Below are 15,145 nucleotides of genomic sequence, written 5' to 3' on the forward strand. Positions count from 1 at the left end.
TATTATAACATGGTTAACATAGTTAGTGATCGATCAAATTTACACAGACATATGTTTCGGATGGTGGCATATTACCGCAATTGACATCGGAGGTACATTTAATGCGGGGATATACAGCACTTCATGTATGTGAAGCAAGTTTTAGAATAGTCAAACACCAAAGAAAATGGCAAAACTTAAAAAAGTTTATTAGTTGTGTGAATCTATATGTGAAATGCGAGCAGTTGCCTATACAGGCCCATAGAATTTCTTTATTTTTGTGTTGGTGTCTTCAAATATTTGCTCATTCACATATATTGATGTTTTTAAATGTATTAAACATTTTTAATTATTGCCCCTCGTCACAAAATTTACGACTCTACTATGGCTTAAGAGCTATTTTTCAAAGTGGGAGCTACTTGGCTTGCAATATATATATATATATTCAAATGACATCCGAGAGGAGTGTCAAAGTACAACTCTTGACTCATTGGACATGGCGAAGAAATTCCATGGTGGCTTCTCCCTTGGGATGGGTGGTGGAAAGAAACAAGCAAATAAGACAAACTTTAGCTCAACATGCGAAGATTCGCTCTTGATATTTAGATTATTCATTTTCTAATGGGTGGTCCGCCTCATTACGAGTTGAAAACTGGCACGTTGTGGAAGCAGAAAACAGATCCAAGAAAGTCATGTAATTCGAAAATGAAGTCCATAGTTTTCAAAAAATTTGAGTGCTCAAACTTTACTCTGTTGGCTGCATTTAGTAGTCAGGTGGGTTCAGCTCGAGTTCAATCCTATAGAAGGTTCAACAGATAAACATATGTTAGTGACTTAATATTGTCATTGAAACTAGTTTTAACTTGATGCCGAAAGCAGCAGGTCTTTAATGTGGTTTTAGAGTAATTCAAAGCCAGCCCCATAAAGAGTGGAAGTCCAAAATTTATCACCATACCTTAGTGTGCATCTTTTATTGTAAAATAAAAGCCATGGAACCTTATAAGTGAACATGGGAGGGGTACTTGGGAGTTTTATATATAAGGAACTACTAGGAGACATGTATTGGCTAGAGATGTACTTTGTAGTATATGAAGGCTAATTAGTTATATAGTTTAGAGTATGGCAAGGCGGCTCATACTCAAGGAGCTTGATGTTTGAATCCTGTGGTTGCTGTCACATTCCGGTGTGTTATTCTTTTAAGTTGCAAATGATGGAAAAAGCAACGCTTGACACCTGAGTTGGATGATATACCATTAGTTTATACAAAACTTCGAAGCAAGGTAAAACCTTGAAGGTATAAAGGTATGGTGTTGTACTCATTTTTTTTTTACGGCAAAATAGAAGGCATTCATGAACAGAAAAGGTCTATATTTAATACCTCTACTTTTATGGTGCTATGAAGTGTGACCCCTTTGGAGTCAAGCTGGGAGGTAGGGCAATGAGCATCCCAATAAATTCATGTAACGAAGTAGGCCCGACCTCTCCCATAAGTAGGAATATCGTAAACGAATCGGTATTTTCGATTATCAAGCCAATTTTGAATCCTATCATATTTGAATTTGGTATGCAGGTTGGTAACCAAATCTGAGTTTCAACTGGCCGGAATGATAATAACAAGATCTACCTCTTGGAACGGTTTGGATTCAGGTAAAACCGAGCAGTTACGAAATTCAACTTAATCAAACTATGCGTAATTGGATTCAGATTCAAACACGAATTCAACCTTATTTCTAAAACTAAATTTGAGTATATATATTGGATGTCGATTAACATAAGATGCAAGATTTATCTGTATTGGGTCAGATTTTATCATTAAGTTTGGGAATCGGGTCGAATACCATCCAGGTACCCGGTACAATCTGTCGATCTTCGAGTGAAATTTGATTTCGAATTTTGAACTCAACTGCCCTTTATAATTACTTGCCCACCTACCAACTGCTCCTCCCACGCCTTGTCATGAATTTTAGGTCCTCAAATTAGTTTAGTAGGTCGAAAGATCTCTGTTTCATAGTTTGATCTCTCGTTGTCTTGTGTGTGTAAAATATAAAGGTGGTTGACTCTCGTGGATGAGGATTGAGAATGAGTGTCTTTCAAATTCTATGGACCAACATATTTCAATACATAATTCGTTCAAGACTGGCTCCTGCCGGCTCTGCACCATGAGAAAGGGCTTTCTTTCTCCTTGTATCAGAAGTCATGGAGGTCAGAGCTCCTGAACAATAGGTTAATTGAGTGGTCTGGTCCGCGGGCGATCGATCTCTGAGAAAAAGAAAAAAACAATTGCTGGAGGAAGAAGGCTCCACCTCGAGACTTAACTCCAGGCTGGTGATTCTCATATCATATATTCCTGTCAAGGTGGTGGAATTTAAGGGAATGCAAAATTCCTTGGTAACAAATCTGCTGCAATCCATGTGAGTGGTTGAAGGTCATGTTCTTTAACCAATGGTTACAGAATAAAAATATGGTGAAAGCTACACACCTAAGAAGTTGTGTCATTTCAAGTTATGTGACTGTTGAAAACTTGAATTCCTTGGAGCAGATTAATTAAAGACTTATTGGGTGAACAGGAAGAGTATTTGATCATTCAAACTGCTAAGGGCCGAAGCTCCTAGCCCTTCCCCATCTTTGGTATCTCAATAAGGCGACTTCAACTTGGATATTGTTGCCCCTCTTTTGAAGCAAGTTGGCACTTCCAAGATTCAAAACCAAGACATGTCGTTATCTTTTTCTTGATAACGTGGAGAAGGGATAAACCCTTACAAGACTATACCAAAAAACTTGAAATTCTCTAGAAGAATAAATTTATAGAATTTTTCCCTTAGAATTGTGAGGGAATTGTAAGAATGTAGCTTGTGCGACAAGGAATTGCAGTGGAAAGCGAGCCATGACTGCTATATCTAAAGTCAGTTCAATTTCAAAGACTTTTGCGAAGGCATACCTTCTCGTCCAAGCATGGCTTCATTTGAAAACTGTGTTAAAGTATTAGTAAGAGTGCAATTTTTGTAAGCACTTGGTCGACGTCCCTTTCTGCCGTGGCTGCGTACGAAAAATTTTGACCTTGTATATGTGAACATACGTCCTCTTGGTAGGGCCGCCTGTGTGAGTAATGACTTAACTTCACTGAGCACATAACCAAGGGAATTAAATCCACCGGCTCCATCTGCCCATGGCGGGGCACCATGTCGCGCAGGGGAGGTCCTTGTCGATCTAAACCCACTGACTTGACCGGGCACTGGATGCGCGATAACTTTGGACTACAAAGGGGCAGTGGCGGTGTCAGAAATTTTTAGTTCAGAGATACTCGTACGTAAAAAAAAAAAAAATTAAAAATTAATGAAGTTTTTATATATAAATAATGTAAATTAAATGGTCTGATGTGGGCAATTGCCCACTCTAGCTACAACGTGGCTACAAAGGAGGGCGTTTGGATGACACCACAATTTAACTCAGTTTTATGAAAACTTTTTAATGCGTTTTGAAAACTGAATATTTTATTTGTTTGTGACAAATAAGTCAGGTTTTTTCATTTCATTTTACAAAACTATGCTCTTTGTGTGAATTGGGTTTTGCTCCAAACCAACTTTGGTGGCACCCATCAATCGAAAACCTGGTTTTGAAGGCATATCCACTAAAACCTACTTTTGAGTTGTTACATAAACATTCTTAAAAACTTTTACCAACCAAACGCCAATGAGGTGCCATCCATATCATTAATTTATCTCTCATTTCAACTATTTTAAAAGCACCTTTTTAGTTAAAATAAACGTATAAATAACAAAAGCGCCCCTTTAAAAAACTAAAAACTGAAGAACAGCTTTCCCATTGCCACATGGCGAGGGGCCACGGTGAGCTGGACTTGCTGGACGGTGGCTAGGATGGTCCATCTCTCCTTACTTACTTTTGTATAATACATAAAAAAAAAAAAAAACGCCACAAAAGGAGGAAATGGAAGTCACTTTTTCTCGTTTTATGTTGGGGTGTCAAACACATCACGGTACTCCAAATACCTTTCCTAGCCTTGCAATGGACCCATTTTTTTCCTAGCCTTGCAATGGACCCATTAAAAAAAAATGGAGTATATATATATATATATATTATATATATAATGACAATGGATTGGATGTACCCTTAACCATATTGGCATTTTTGGATGTTCACCTATTTTGATTCAAACTCGGATTCAAATATGAATAAAAAAAGTTATATCTGATTTTAAATTTGAAATACAATTTTGCAATCTGAACTCGATCCGAATCTGAATATGAATTTTAAACCAAATTTATGAGATATTTGTTTAAAAACAAATCTCATCTGAATCTGATTAGATATTTATGTATCCAAATTCAAATCCGATTAGATGTCATTTTTTAAATCTGAATCCAATCTAATTTTTTAATCGGATATTCAATTTTTTTTTCGATTTTTTGGATTGATATATATATATATATATATATGGTTTAAGTTCTCGTTGAAACTCTTGATAATGCTCGGGAAAGAACGACGGCGTATAAGTAGATTAATACCCGCCTTGAACTAACTGTGAACCATAATTAAAGTAATGAAAGGGTCATGAATTTGGCTTATGGTTTTTAATGTTAGTACCGAATTTATTTGATCACTATGAGACAAGATTCGATTTGTCTATTGTTACGTGTGAGGAATGATATGCAAATTAATTCCAAATCACAGCTAACCATGTTTCTTAAGCTGCCAACCGTGATTAAAATATTAAAAAGGTGAATTGGTCCACAATTACGCAGGTGGATCTGTCAAATGTATTATATACGAGGGATGATTCGGAAGATTCCAATTGCTGCAACTTGGTTCATCTATCACCTTTTTATTGTTCACCATGATCCATAAACATTACTCTTGGGAACGGGTGACCGACGAACTGAAGTAAATCTATTATGAAAGTGAACTTGGATAAACTTAACCTAATCATATTTACATTAAAATTACATAACTTATATACTAACTTTTCATTAAAGAAGTTTGTAATGCATATGGATGAAGTTAGAAGGAAAAAAAAATATCATTTGTGAAAAGTAAACTTATGAAAGACTAAGCTTTTAAATGTATAGCATTTACTATGCAGGTATGCTAGATATGGTCCTTGTCTGCTGCCAGCCTTGCGTTTAATGAATGCCACCAGATGCTATTGTTGTGCGACAGAGATTGAATCTACCACTCGTTCGATGTTAGAACGTCATGTGACAGTAGTAGTATGGAGACTTTTAGCGTCGAAATTTATGGTCGAGTTAAGAAGGTGGAGTTCAGTTAAATATATGATTTTGTGGTGGTGGGGATGCAAGTTTAAAGGAAACTGGCTTCTAAGGAGTTGGAGGTTAAGCCTGGCAGTGGCTGCATGGAAGATATGGAAATATAAAAATGAGATTGGGAATGACATTATCCCATCAACCAATAAAGATCTTGTTTGGAAGGTGTGAAGTGATGTTAAAGACTCAATCATTGGTGCTAAGTGGAGTAACAAGGTTAAAGAAGAAATTTTTTCTGCTGGTGGCATACTGGAACCAGTCCTGATCATGGCCATCTTACAGAGAATTGGTTTCAATAGTAAAGGTGATTTTCTAATGGGACAAACGAGGTCAGAAAATAGCATATGCGATGGGAAAGGTAAAGTTAGTTCAGAAAATGGTGGATCTTAGATTCTTACTTGCATTGATAGAAGCAAAGAACGGGAAGTTTACGACGTCGTTCTCCTGATCTTAAAACTTCTTGCATGTTCCCAAGGAGGGGCTGGAGTGATTCTTGGTCCAAGAAATTTGGAGGAGATCTGCTGTTCGAATTTTCGAAAAGCTGAGAGGGGGAGATTATTGATATCTCTCTCGAAACTTCCTTTCCTCTTACGGATCTTCATATTCTTCAATGGAGACCTTCAAAGGAGGTCATTGGTGTTCTTCATCGACTTATCCCACTCAACTCTTCTGATGAGAAGTTGATATAACCACTGAGCCAGGCAGTGTACCTCTCTTCCGTCAGCGATTCCTTCGGAAAGGGATTGAGGTTTTTAATGTTAGTAGTCAATTTATTTTATCACTATGAGACAAGAGTTGATCCGTCTACTGTTATGTGTGGGGGATGATCTGCAAAATTCCAAATCACAGCTAACCACGTTTCTCGAGCTGCCAACTATGATTAGAGTATTAAAAAGGTGAATTTGGCCACAATTACGCAGGTGGATCTGTCAAGTTGTTATATATGAAGGATGATTTGGAAGATTCCAACAACTGCAGCTTACTTGATCTGTGACTTTTTTATGCTTCACGGTCATCCATAAACGTTACTTAGGGGAACGGGTGAGTGACGAACCGAAGGAACCTGATTACGAAAGTGTTCTTGGAGTACGATATATATCCACACTAAGATTGTAAGTTATTAACTTTTCAATATATAAGGTATTCATATTTACATTAAAATCACATAATATATAGACATATATACTAACTTTTTATTAAAGAAGTTCGTAAAGCATACGGATAAAGTTGGATGAAAAGTAAACTTATAAAAGGATGAGCGCTTATGCGTATGGCATTTATTATGCTGGTATGCTGCGTATGGTCCTCATCTGCTGGACAGCCTTGCATTTAATGTGTGGTGAGACCAGGGTGGCGCAGATCCCCGTAAGTTCGTGGAAGGTCATTTTTTCTAAAGTTTTTGTTTTGTTGGCAAAGTCTCAAAAATTCAAAATCAGAGCAGTCGACAGAATGAACAAAAACAAAGAAGTAGGAAATCGAGAGTTCTTTTAAGGATGCATCTGATTCGAATACGATGAGTTGACATTCTTCACCACTTGACCTTAGTTTAGCTCATTAAATATATCATATGATGCACTTTGCATCAATCTTCTCCCAGGCCTTCCACTTTTGACCAAGCAATTCAAGTGGTAAATCCTTTTAGGTTTGGTCCTCTTGAACTGATTGAACACAGCATGCAAACAACCCACCTCGGCAGATTCTAGCAACTGATGTGAAAAAAGAGAGCTAGAAATGAAAGAACAACAAAAGATCCAAGATCAGAAGGCTATGGTGCATGAGGTGCCAGCCTACTTGAGGCCAAACCCCAGCCTGGCTTGGCTAAAAGAGCCAAAAAGTGCACATGAAGATAATGATAAAAACCCACTTAAATGCACTAATAAAGAACTGTTTCCTAAAGTTTATGCAATGTTGAGAAGAATCTCCCGCAGGATTATTACTTATTTTATAATCTAGAGTGCCATTAACAAAGACAAGGGAAAATAAAAGTGGGTCATTTGCATGTGCTTGAGGATTTGAGAGCTCGCTCCTTGATGCCATGGCCCATGTTCAGAACGTGATTCATGAAATTATTTCACTGCTTCGGACAGAACGGGTGCAAGGTTGGCAAGGATGATCACTTCTTTTTTTTAATACAACTTTAAGTTGGTACCACCTTTTGGCTTTGGGAATTTGCATTTCTCACTTTATTGAATTCAATCTGCATCCGATTCTTTGAGTAAAAAGCATCCGAATGTTAACTATTTCCATCCCCAACCTTCAATTTACAGAGAGGGTTAGATCATATACTTCTTTTGATAAACTTGGGCATAGAAAATTTGGCTGAAATGGTTGAGGAAAGGAGGTGGCCACTTGATGGATAACACTGAAACTGTTTAAAAAAATAGTTTGGTTGATTAATTTAGGTCAAGCAGAGTTTGGTCGGTTCATACGGGAGGAACAACGAATGATCTCACCGCTACCTACTACTACTGTCCCACGTTTTGTTTAATCTATATATTTACCGTTTCTATGATATGTTAGATCACCCCTTTTGTGGCTCAGCTAGAGTTCTCATCATGTATATATATATGTAAGATATTCACATAAGGAGAGAGACATATATATATATATTTGAAAAATTTTTCCACAAGAATGAAGGATATTTGAAAAAATTTTCCACAAGAATGAAGGATATTTGAAAAATTTTTCCACAAGAATGAAGGATTTTTACATGAGGTTTTTCCTCGTTTGAATAAAGAGCGAGAAGAAAACGCGTATAATGTTCCGGCACCATCTTTGCCAATCATTTTGGCAATTAAAGTCATATAGGCGTCAGCAGTTTGAATAATTCTTTTTCCCTTGGGAGTTATGACTCGGATCCTGCATTAGATGCGTATTAACGTATGAGTCCAAAACCGTAAGTGGTTTCCAATGGCCGCGCCAATTTAGCCAAGAATATCTCTTTCTCTTTCTGCTTAGCAAAGAAGGAACCTTTCACGCCTCCGTTTGACTCCGCTCCAAACCCAACACCCAAATCCATCAGAAGGAAGATGCACTTCACACCCGGTCTATCTTTCTCTTTTCTTTTTTTTTTAAAAGGTTTTCTATAAAACATATTTCCTGATATTAAATGCACCCAATTATTAAAAAGTAACTCCTAATAATCAAACCACACAATTATTAAAGTAAAATTTTCCAGAATAAATAAAGAAGGAAAATCCAACTATAAAGATTTTAGAAGATAGGAAAAAACAAAAAAGAAAAAGGGGAGTGGATCCAACTGGCAGCCTTTCTCATTCAGTCAGCCCCAAATCCAAAAGCATCCCCACACACACAGTCTCTCTCTCTCTCTCTCTCTCTCTCTACACCCAACAGTGAGGGGAAAAACAGAACTTCCCTACCCAGCACAGCACTCTCACTCCTCAGAACAACCAACCAATCCATTCCAACCTTACTAAATTTTTCATCTCAAATCATTTACAGTCAATTCTCCTCAAAATCTACAGAGAGGGAGAGATGGGCAAGAAAGCTGCCCAAAAAGATAACAGCGCCGCCCTCTTCTCCACTCTCTGAAACCGACGCTCGTCTTCCCTCCCTCCCTCCCTCAATTACAGCAAAAGAAGAAGGAAGGAGTCTTTTGGGGAAGGGAAATAACCCATTTTCCGTCTTGCTTCTTCGATGGCCTTTCTCCTTCTCACATCACTTCTGCTCCTCTTCATCCCCTCACCGACCCCCGCCAAAGCAGACTTCGCCACCGCCCGCTCCCTGGACGCTCTCCTCCAGACGTATACATTCGATTTGTTTCGCCAGCGGGCGAAAACCGGCGTCGTCTACACTGCCGATCTCCCGGGGAACTTATCCGGAGTCGAGGCCCATGGCATCCGATTCCGCAGCGGCAGCCTCCGGAGGCGCGGGGCGAGCCCGATGGAATTCGATTTCCCGGTGGGAACTGTCGTTCAGCCGTACGTCACGCGCCTGATCGTGGTTCTGCAGAATCTGGGCAATCGATCGGCGGATTACTACGATTATTATCCGGCCGGGTTCCGGCTGGTGACACCCGTTCTGGGCTTCCTTGCCTACGACGCCGCCGGTTCCAGCAATCCGGCCTCCCAGAAGGAGCTGGACATGGTGGCTACCGGGTCGGCCATAACAATCAATTTCACGAGTACCATCCGGTCCGGGGACGACGGCAATGCATTGTGCGTGTTCTTTGACGTAAATGGTACCGTGGCTCTCGGGAATCAGACGGCCAGGAACGTGTGCAAGAGTTCCCGTCAGGGGCATTTCGCTCTGGTGACGAAGGAGAGTCCTTCACCGCCGCCGCCATCGCAGCCGCCTGGCGCTGCTCCTGGAAGAGGGAAAAAGTCGGGAAAGTGGAAGGTGGTGGTAGGGGCGTTGGTGGGAGGCGTGGTAGGAGCGGTGCTTCTGGTCTTGTTGGTGGCGGCGATCATCAGGATGCAAAAGAAATCGAAGATAGCGCGGATGGAGCGGCGCGCCGGGGAGGAGGAGGCCTTCGGGACGGCGACGGTGGGGCAAGCTAGGATGCCCATCGCCTCCGCCATGAGAACGGCGCCCGCCATTGAGAACGATTACCGCCCTGGAGATTGATTGGTGAAAAAACAAAGAGATAACCAACAAGGTGATTCTTTGGTTTCACTTTCACCAAAAACGGTGTTACTTTCTTCTTCCCAAGTATTTTTTTTTTTTTCCTCGTCAATTTTGTGGAGTTCCATTTTTTCTTTCGATGGGGATCTTTTCCCCCCATGTACCATATATCTCAGCGATTATTCTATCTTGTATAGAATTGCAGGGGAATAAGGCTTTTTTACTTTGACCGGCCTTGCACACATTATGAAGCCATCACCCTCTCTCTCTCTCTCTCTCTCTCTCTAGTGCCCTGTGTAGTTTGGTCTGAACTCCGATTGAAATATTTGTCAAACGTGAAGTCTCTCGCTGTTTCTCTCTGTTGCCTAGTTTGGACTCTAGCTTCTGTAAATCAAAATTCATAGAAGACGGTGATGCGAGAGAGTTTACTCTGCTGCCAATGGTCCCTTCGTGTTTGTGTTCACTCTGCCAACGCCTTCTCTTTTTTTTTTTTTCGTATGTAAAGAATGTGAAAGCGACGCCATGTCGATCTTCCACCATATCTCCTCTTCTCTGTGGGGAATGTCCACCCAAAACCACCCCTACCGACACCTCCTGTTTGGGCAAATGTTGGCTTCCATTCTTGGGGGGCAGCCTACCACCCAACCCATAAAAAAAGAAACAAGAAAAAGAAGAATGTTAGTTATATATATATCACAGACCTTGTGATGGCACAAACTTAGAATATCTTCTTCTGTTGATCCAAATTATAATATATTATATTGTGGTGAATGCCATGGAAAAGAGAATGTGAAGTGCAGGGGTTTTCACAATAGATAGACTGCGGCTCATTATTTTATCAGGAAGTGGGCAGCGAGGCGAGGACAGAGGGAAAAACATAAAATTGGCCGTCGGTCACGAGCTGCCATCCTTTTCCATGGTTAACCCTTTTTCATATATGACAAGCCGATTTTTTTTTTTTTCTTTTTTTCTACGGTTTAAAAAAATGCGGATGCTTTCTATCGATCATGGCGGCCGGAGCTGAGAGATTAGGGACACTGAATTTTATTGTTAATTACGTTTGACTGTCTCCTTTTTATTATTTTTACTTCAAGGACGCACTTGGTTTTTTAGGTGGGGCAGTTTGGCCTTTGGAATGGCTATTGCATCCTCGCTCTTTGTTTTGTTTTCCAAAAAGAGCTAATGTGGACAAAGAAAAGAACGAGTTGTCGAACGCATCACCTTACACTCCAAGCACTCCTTTAGAATGCATTTCGAAAAGAGTAGGCACTTAAAAGACAATAACGCCAAAGGCCGCCGTCAAACAGCAAATATCTGTAAATTAGTGATTACTGAATGTCGGTGGTTTTTCGATTTATCACCCAAACAAACTCCACATTGGTTCAAAATACGTAGGGTACCTCTACTACAACACAATTGTCTCTTATATTAGTTCCCACATATATTTGAATAAAACTTTGTCTCTTAGCTATTAATATCTCAATTTGTCCTCCATTATTTTGGTGATATTGTGAAGTACCGCTGCATTTAAAAGTAGGAGGCTGACAAAAAATGACATGGTGATTCAGTTCTCTGTTCCTGACTTCCTTCTCAGTACACATAATACAGAGAAGATAGTCTGCCGGCCCCAGGAAGTTGCTCAAATTAAAGGTCGATCGATGGCACGAGACGGAGTATCTTGGATTGTCTTTTAGGAACTTGTTTCCTCATGAACTCTGTTTTCATCAGACCTCAGTTTTTCTATTCACAAAATCAGGTCTTCCCTGAATTCATAAATGAAGAAAAACAAAGTCTCTTTGCTGATCATTTTCTAGTCAAATCATTAAAGTACAACCGGTTGGCCGGATAATGCCTAGCGACCTCTAAACAAAGGAAAAAATAAATCTTCTACAACCAGCCACAAAAAAAAAAAAAAAAAGAATCAGGTAGGTACTTAACGCTTACCAAGTGTTTATATATATAGGTTTGTCTGTAATTCTTTAAGCCAGAAGCCAACAGCAGGATGGGCGTTCGTAGAGGGAACCTATTATTGATAGCGTCTGTTGTGATCCTTCTTCTCAAGTATCGAAACCAAGCTTTGGTGAGTACATGTTCCAGACTACTTTGGAGACCAATCTGCTCAAACTCGACGCCAGGAAATAGATCTCCTACGTCTATCGGAGACTATGGAGAGGGAAACAAAAAGTTGAACGTTGTGAGTTACGGATCCGATATGGATGAAGCGAACCCGCCATAAATTGCATTGCAGGAAACACGTAGGGAAGAAGAAGGAGACGAAATTGGGAGAATCTGCGGCACCATGGACATGTTTGATGCATAAACGTCCGACCCACGTGTCCCGTGTGGTACCCGCGAGGAGATGAATCCTTCAGCTTCATGCGCAGGGCGGGCCCTCAGCCTTAAATGGCGGAGGTTTGTGGGTAAAGTAAGCCTGGGCGTCCGGCTGGCTTGGCTCGGTCCGACGACCCGACGATAATGAGTTGAACTCGAGCTGGTTTGACATTCAAAACCCAAGCCCACTCCGAGCGTGAGCCTAGTTAGAGCCCAACTAGATTAAATTTAAAAATTATGTAAACATAAGAAAATATTATAAAGATATATATAAATTTAAAAAAAAAACTCATTATCATAGAAAAAACTGTATAAAGTAACAGACACTACCTACCACATTCTAGTTGATGATGATGAGTATAACTATAAAATCATTGAGGTCCCAAAATAACTCTAAAGGAAAAAGGCGTAGTTTGAACCTCTCATCGTGAATTCAAGAAGGAACCTTAACCAACTTTTCGGATGAACACAACCCAGCAAGCCCTACCTGTGTGGGGTTCCACTTTTGCTTGCCTGATCCCAGTCCAGTTTGGGAGTTGTCATTTTCTATCTTGTCACTTTTTGTTTTGGATTTGATTCGACTAATTAGCCAGCCTTTTGAAATGGATTTCACTGGTTAAAACCTCAGAAGAGCATGGCTTCCATCTCCACTCAAAATTTTGAAGAAAGTACTTGTGTGAAAACCCTAGCATCTATCTTAGCTAGGTTCTAGTACACGCCTGCAAAGCTTATGCTAGCTCAAATCAACTCATCCTCTTCAACACCAAGTGGCTTATTGTTTCTCTTGTTCTTAGTCTTGCAGGGTCACGGGCTGACTCCTTCAGTTAGTGCGGCACAGTAAATTGAACTGTAAAGACTCTAGAGACAAGAAAACATGCAGAGTGGTGTTCATAAGAATCAATGTTCGGTTGCTGACAGCCAAGGTAACGCCTTCCCTTTGTATAACTGGATAAAGAAAACCGTATGGTCAAAGGCAGAGTGAGAAATTTGTGGCTGAAAAATGGAACCAAATCAAACAAATTATGTATCGACAACTGCCAATACTCTATCTATCTCTCTTATATCTATCTATTTATATATATGATTGAGAGGAGGAGAGAGAATTAGAACTTGACGAACTAATAGTCGAAATCAAATTCTCAAGCAGCAGAAATTTCAAGGATCCTAGATCCTAAAGTCGAAGTACGGGGCACCAAATATACATTTTGAGAAATATAGATACACACTCCTCACTTTGCTTAGTAAAAAATGTATAGATTTCTTAATTTTTAATTATTATATATATATATATATTATGTTTAAAATAAATAGGACAAAATCTTTTCGTCGATTGACAACCTGGCCCCTTCGATTTAATTATTCAACTTTTACAATCCAGGTTAATTATGGGGAGGAGCGACCGTACATTGAAAGCTGATGAGGAGGAGTAGGTACTTTTGTTGATTGGTAATAAATGGGGACAAATAAATAGGAGCGGCCATAGTCGCCAGTTTTGTTGGCTCTCACCGCCCCTTTCTTAATTAATTCATAGTTGGCAAATTCTGAGTAGCGAGTAGCATGGTTGGCAAATTCATAATCCATTTATTAACCCACGAATTGAGTCAGCTAGAATTGTTAATTACTTACACGTTTTTTTCGTCATATATTGTTGAATATTGAAGTTTATTATTTTCGAAATTGTAAAATATCATAAACTCTACCAAATGTATACAAGTATCCATATTATATGTTATTCAGTAATCATCAAACATGAAAGCTCAACAGGTTTACTTTCTTTATCTATTTATAAAAAATATATATACTATAAAAATCTATGACATAACCCACCCAAGTTATTGAGTTAACCTTTGACCCAATAATCTAGGTTTCAAATTCGAGTCTGAGCCACGGGTCTACCAACTATGATTTAATTAGACAGACGAATTGCTAACCTAAGTCGGGGCAGACCCACCCACCGTCTCAGTACACCTGCTTCAGAATTTTACTTTACAAGGCGAAAGAATTAAGCCCGTCCTAAATCCCTACGGTTTCCAATTCGATCTGTTTAGGACCAATCACATTAAATAAAAGTTTTTCTTTATATCAAGAGAAAAAAAAAAAAAGAAAGAAAAGCCAAAGCCCATGGAATCAAGATGGACACTTGCACGCATTAAATGTGCCAGCGATTTCACGTTCTGCCGATTTAAATTCCGGACGAAGAAGATCTATCAGAGAAGAATCTACTTTGGAAGCGCCAATGAATGTCATATGTCACCTACCAGCGAGTTGCATGCAGTTTGCAGCTGCATGCAGTTTGTGGTAGGAACGAATGTTAATGCTTCTCACACGGATAACTTGAATACATGAAAAATTTACATCATTCAGTCGAATTTGGAAGAGTGAAAGCCAAAACCTTGAAAGGATGTCTTCACCACATAAATTTCCCCAGATCTAAGAGTTGCTTCTATGGGCCATGCATATGGAAGAATGACAGCTCCAAAAGAAGCAAAATTTCCTCCGGAAACAACGGCATTAAAAGTAAATAGTTCCTCAATTCCGTCTGACGGAGAATGAGAGAATGAAAAGTTGACGAAGAATGCTCAGTACTAAACTTCTTTGTGATGTCGCTTCTCCAGTTAAAAGGCTTCGACCAGCCACTAGCGGTTCTATTTCTCTTCTGTGCACCCTTTGATGACTCTATAATTGTGACTTGTTACTTTCTTGGAAGCCTAACTTCGTGTTGGGAGGCCACTAATGTTATTAGATAGATTTTCTACCTCTCTCTCTCTCTCTTTCCAGACACATGCTAAACGCTTCTGAAGTTCATAATGTGGATGAAGATTTTCTGGGCAAGGGCCAAAATGATGATAGGTTGCATGTTTCATCCAGAGAAAAGCACTTCTTCCAAGCTTTGGTTTCTTGTGTTGTTTTTTCGCCTTTTTCCTTTTTGATTGTTTAATCTAGTACAAAAGAAATAGAGCTATTATCATTTA

General features: G+C 39.5%; 1 protein-coding gene across 1 annotated transcript; it reads left to right on the plus strand.

Moving 5' to 3' along the window:
- The first annotated feature begins 8,554 nt into the window (after positions 1 to 8,554).
- Positions 8,555 to 10,084, plus strand: LOC116260062 (uncharacterized). Its single transcript, XM_031638139.2, has one exon. The coding sequence runs from the start codon at positions 8,916 to 8,918 to the stop codon at positions 9,843 to 9,845; it is 930 nt and encodes a 309-aa protein (XP_031493999.1). The 5' UTR covers positions 8,555 to 8,915; the 3' UTR covers positions 9,846 to 10,084.
- The last annotated feature ends 5,061 nt before the right edge of the window (positions 10,085 to 15,145 follow it).

The sequence above is a fragment of the Nymphaea colorata genome, chromosome 9 (genome assembly GCF_008831285.2).
Source record: "Nymphaea colorata isolate Beijing-Zhang1983 chromosome 9, ASM883128v2, whole genome shotgun sequence".
Classification (NCBI taxonomy): domain Eukaryota; kingdom Viridiplantae; phylum Streptophyta; class Magnoliopsida; order Nymphaeales; family Nymphaeaceae; genus Nymphaea; species Nymphaea colorata.

Coding starts and splice junctions, on each gene's coding strand:
- LOC116260062 (XM_031638139.2), top strand. CDS start 8,916: ATGGCCTTTCTCCTTCTCACATCACTTCTGCTCCTCTTCATCCCCTCA.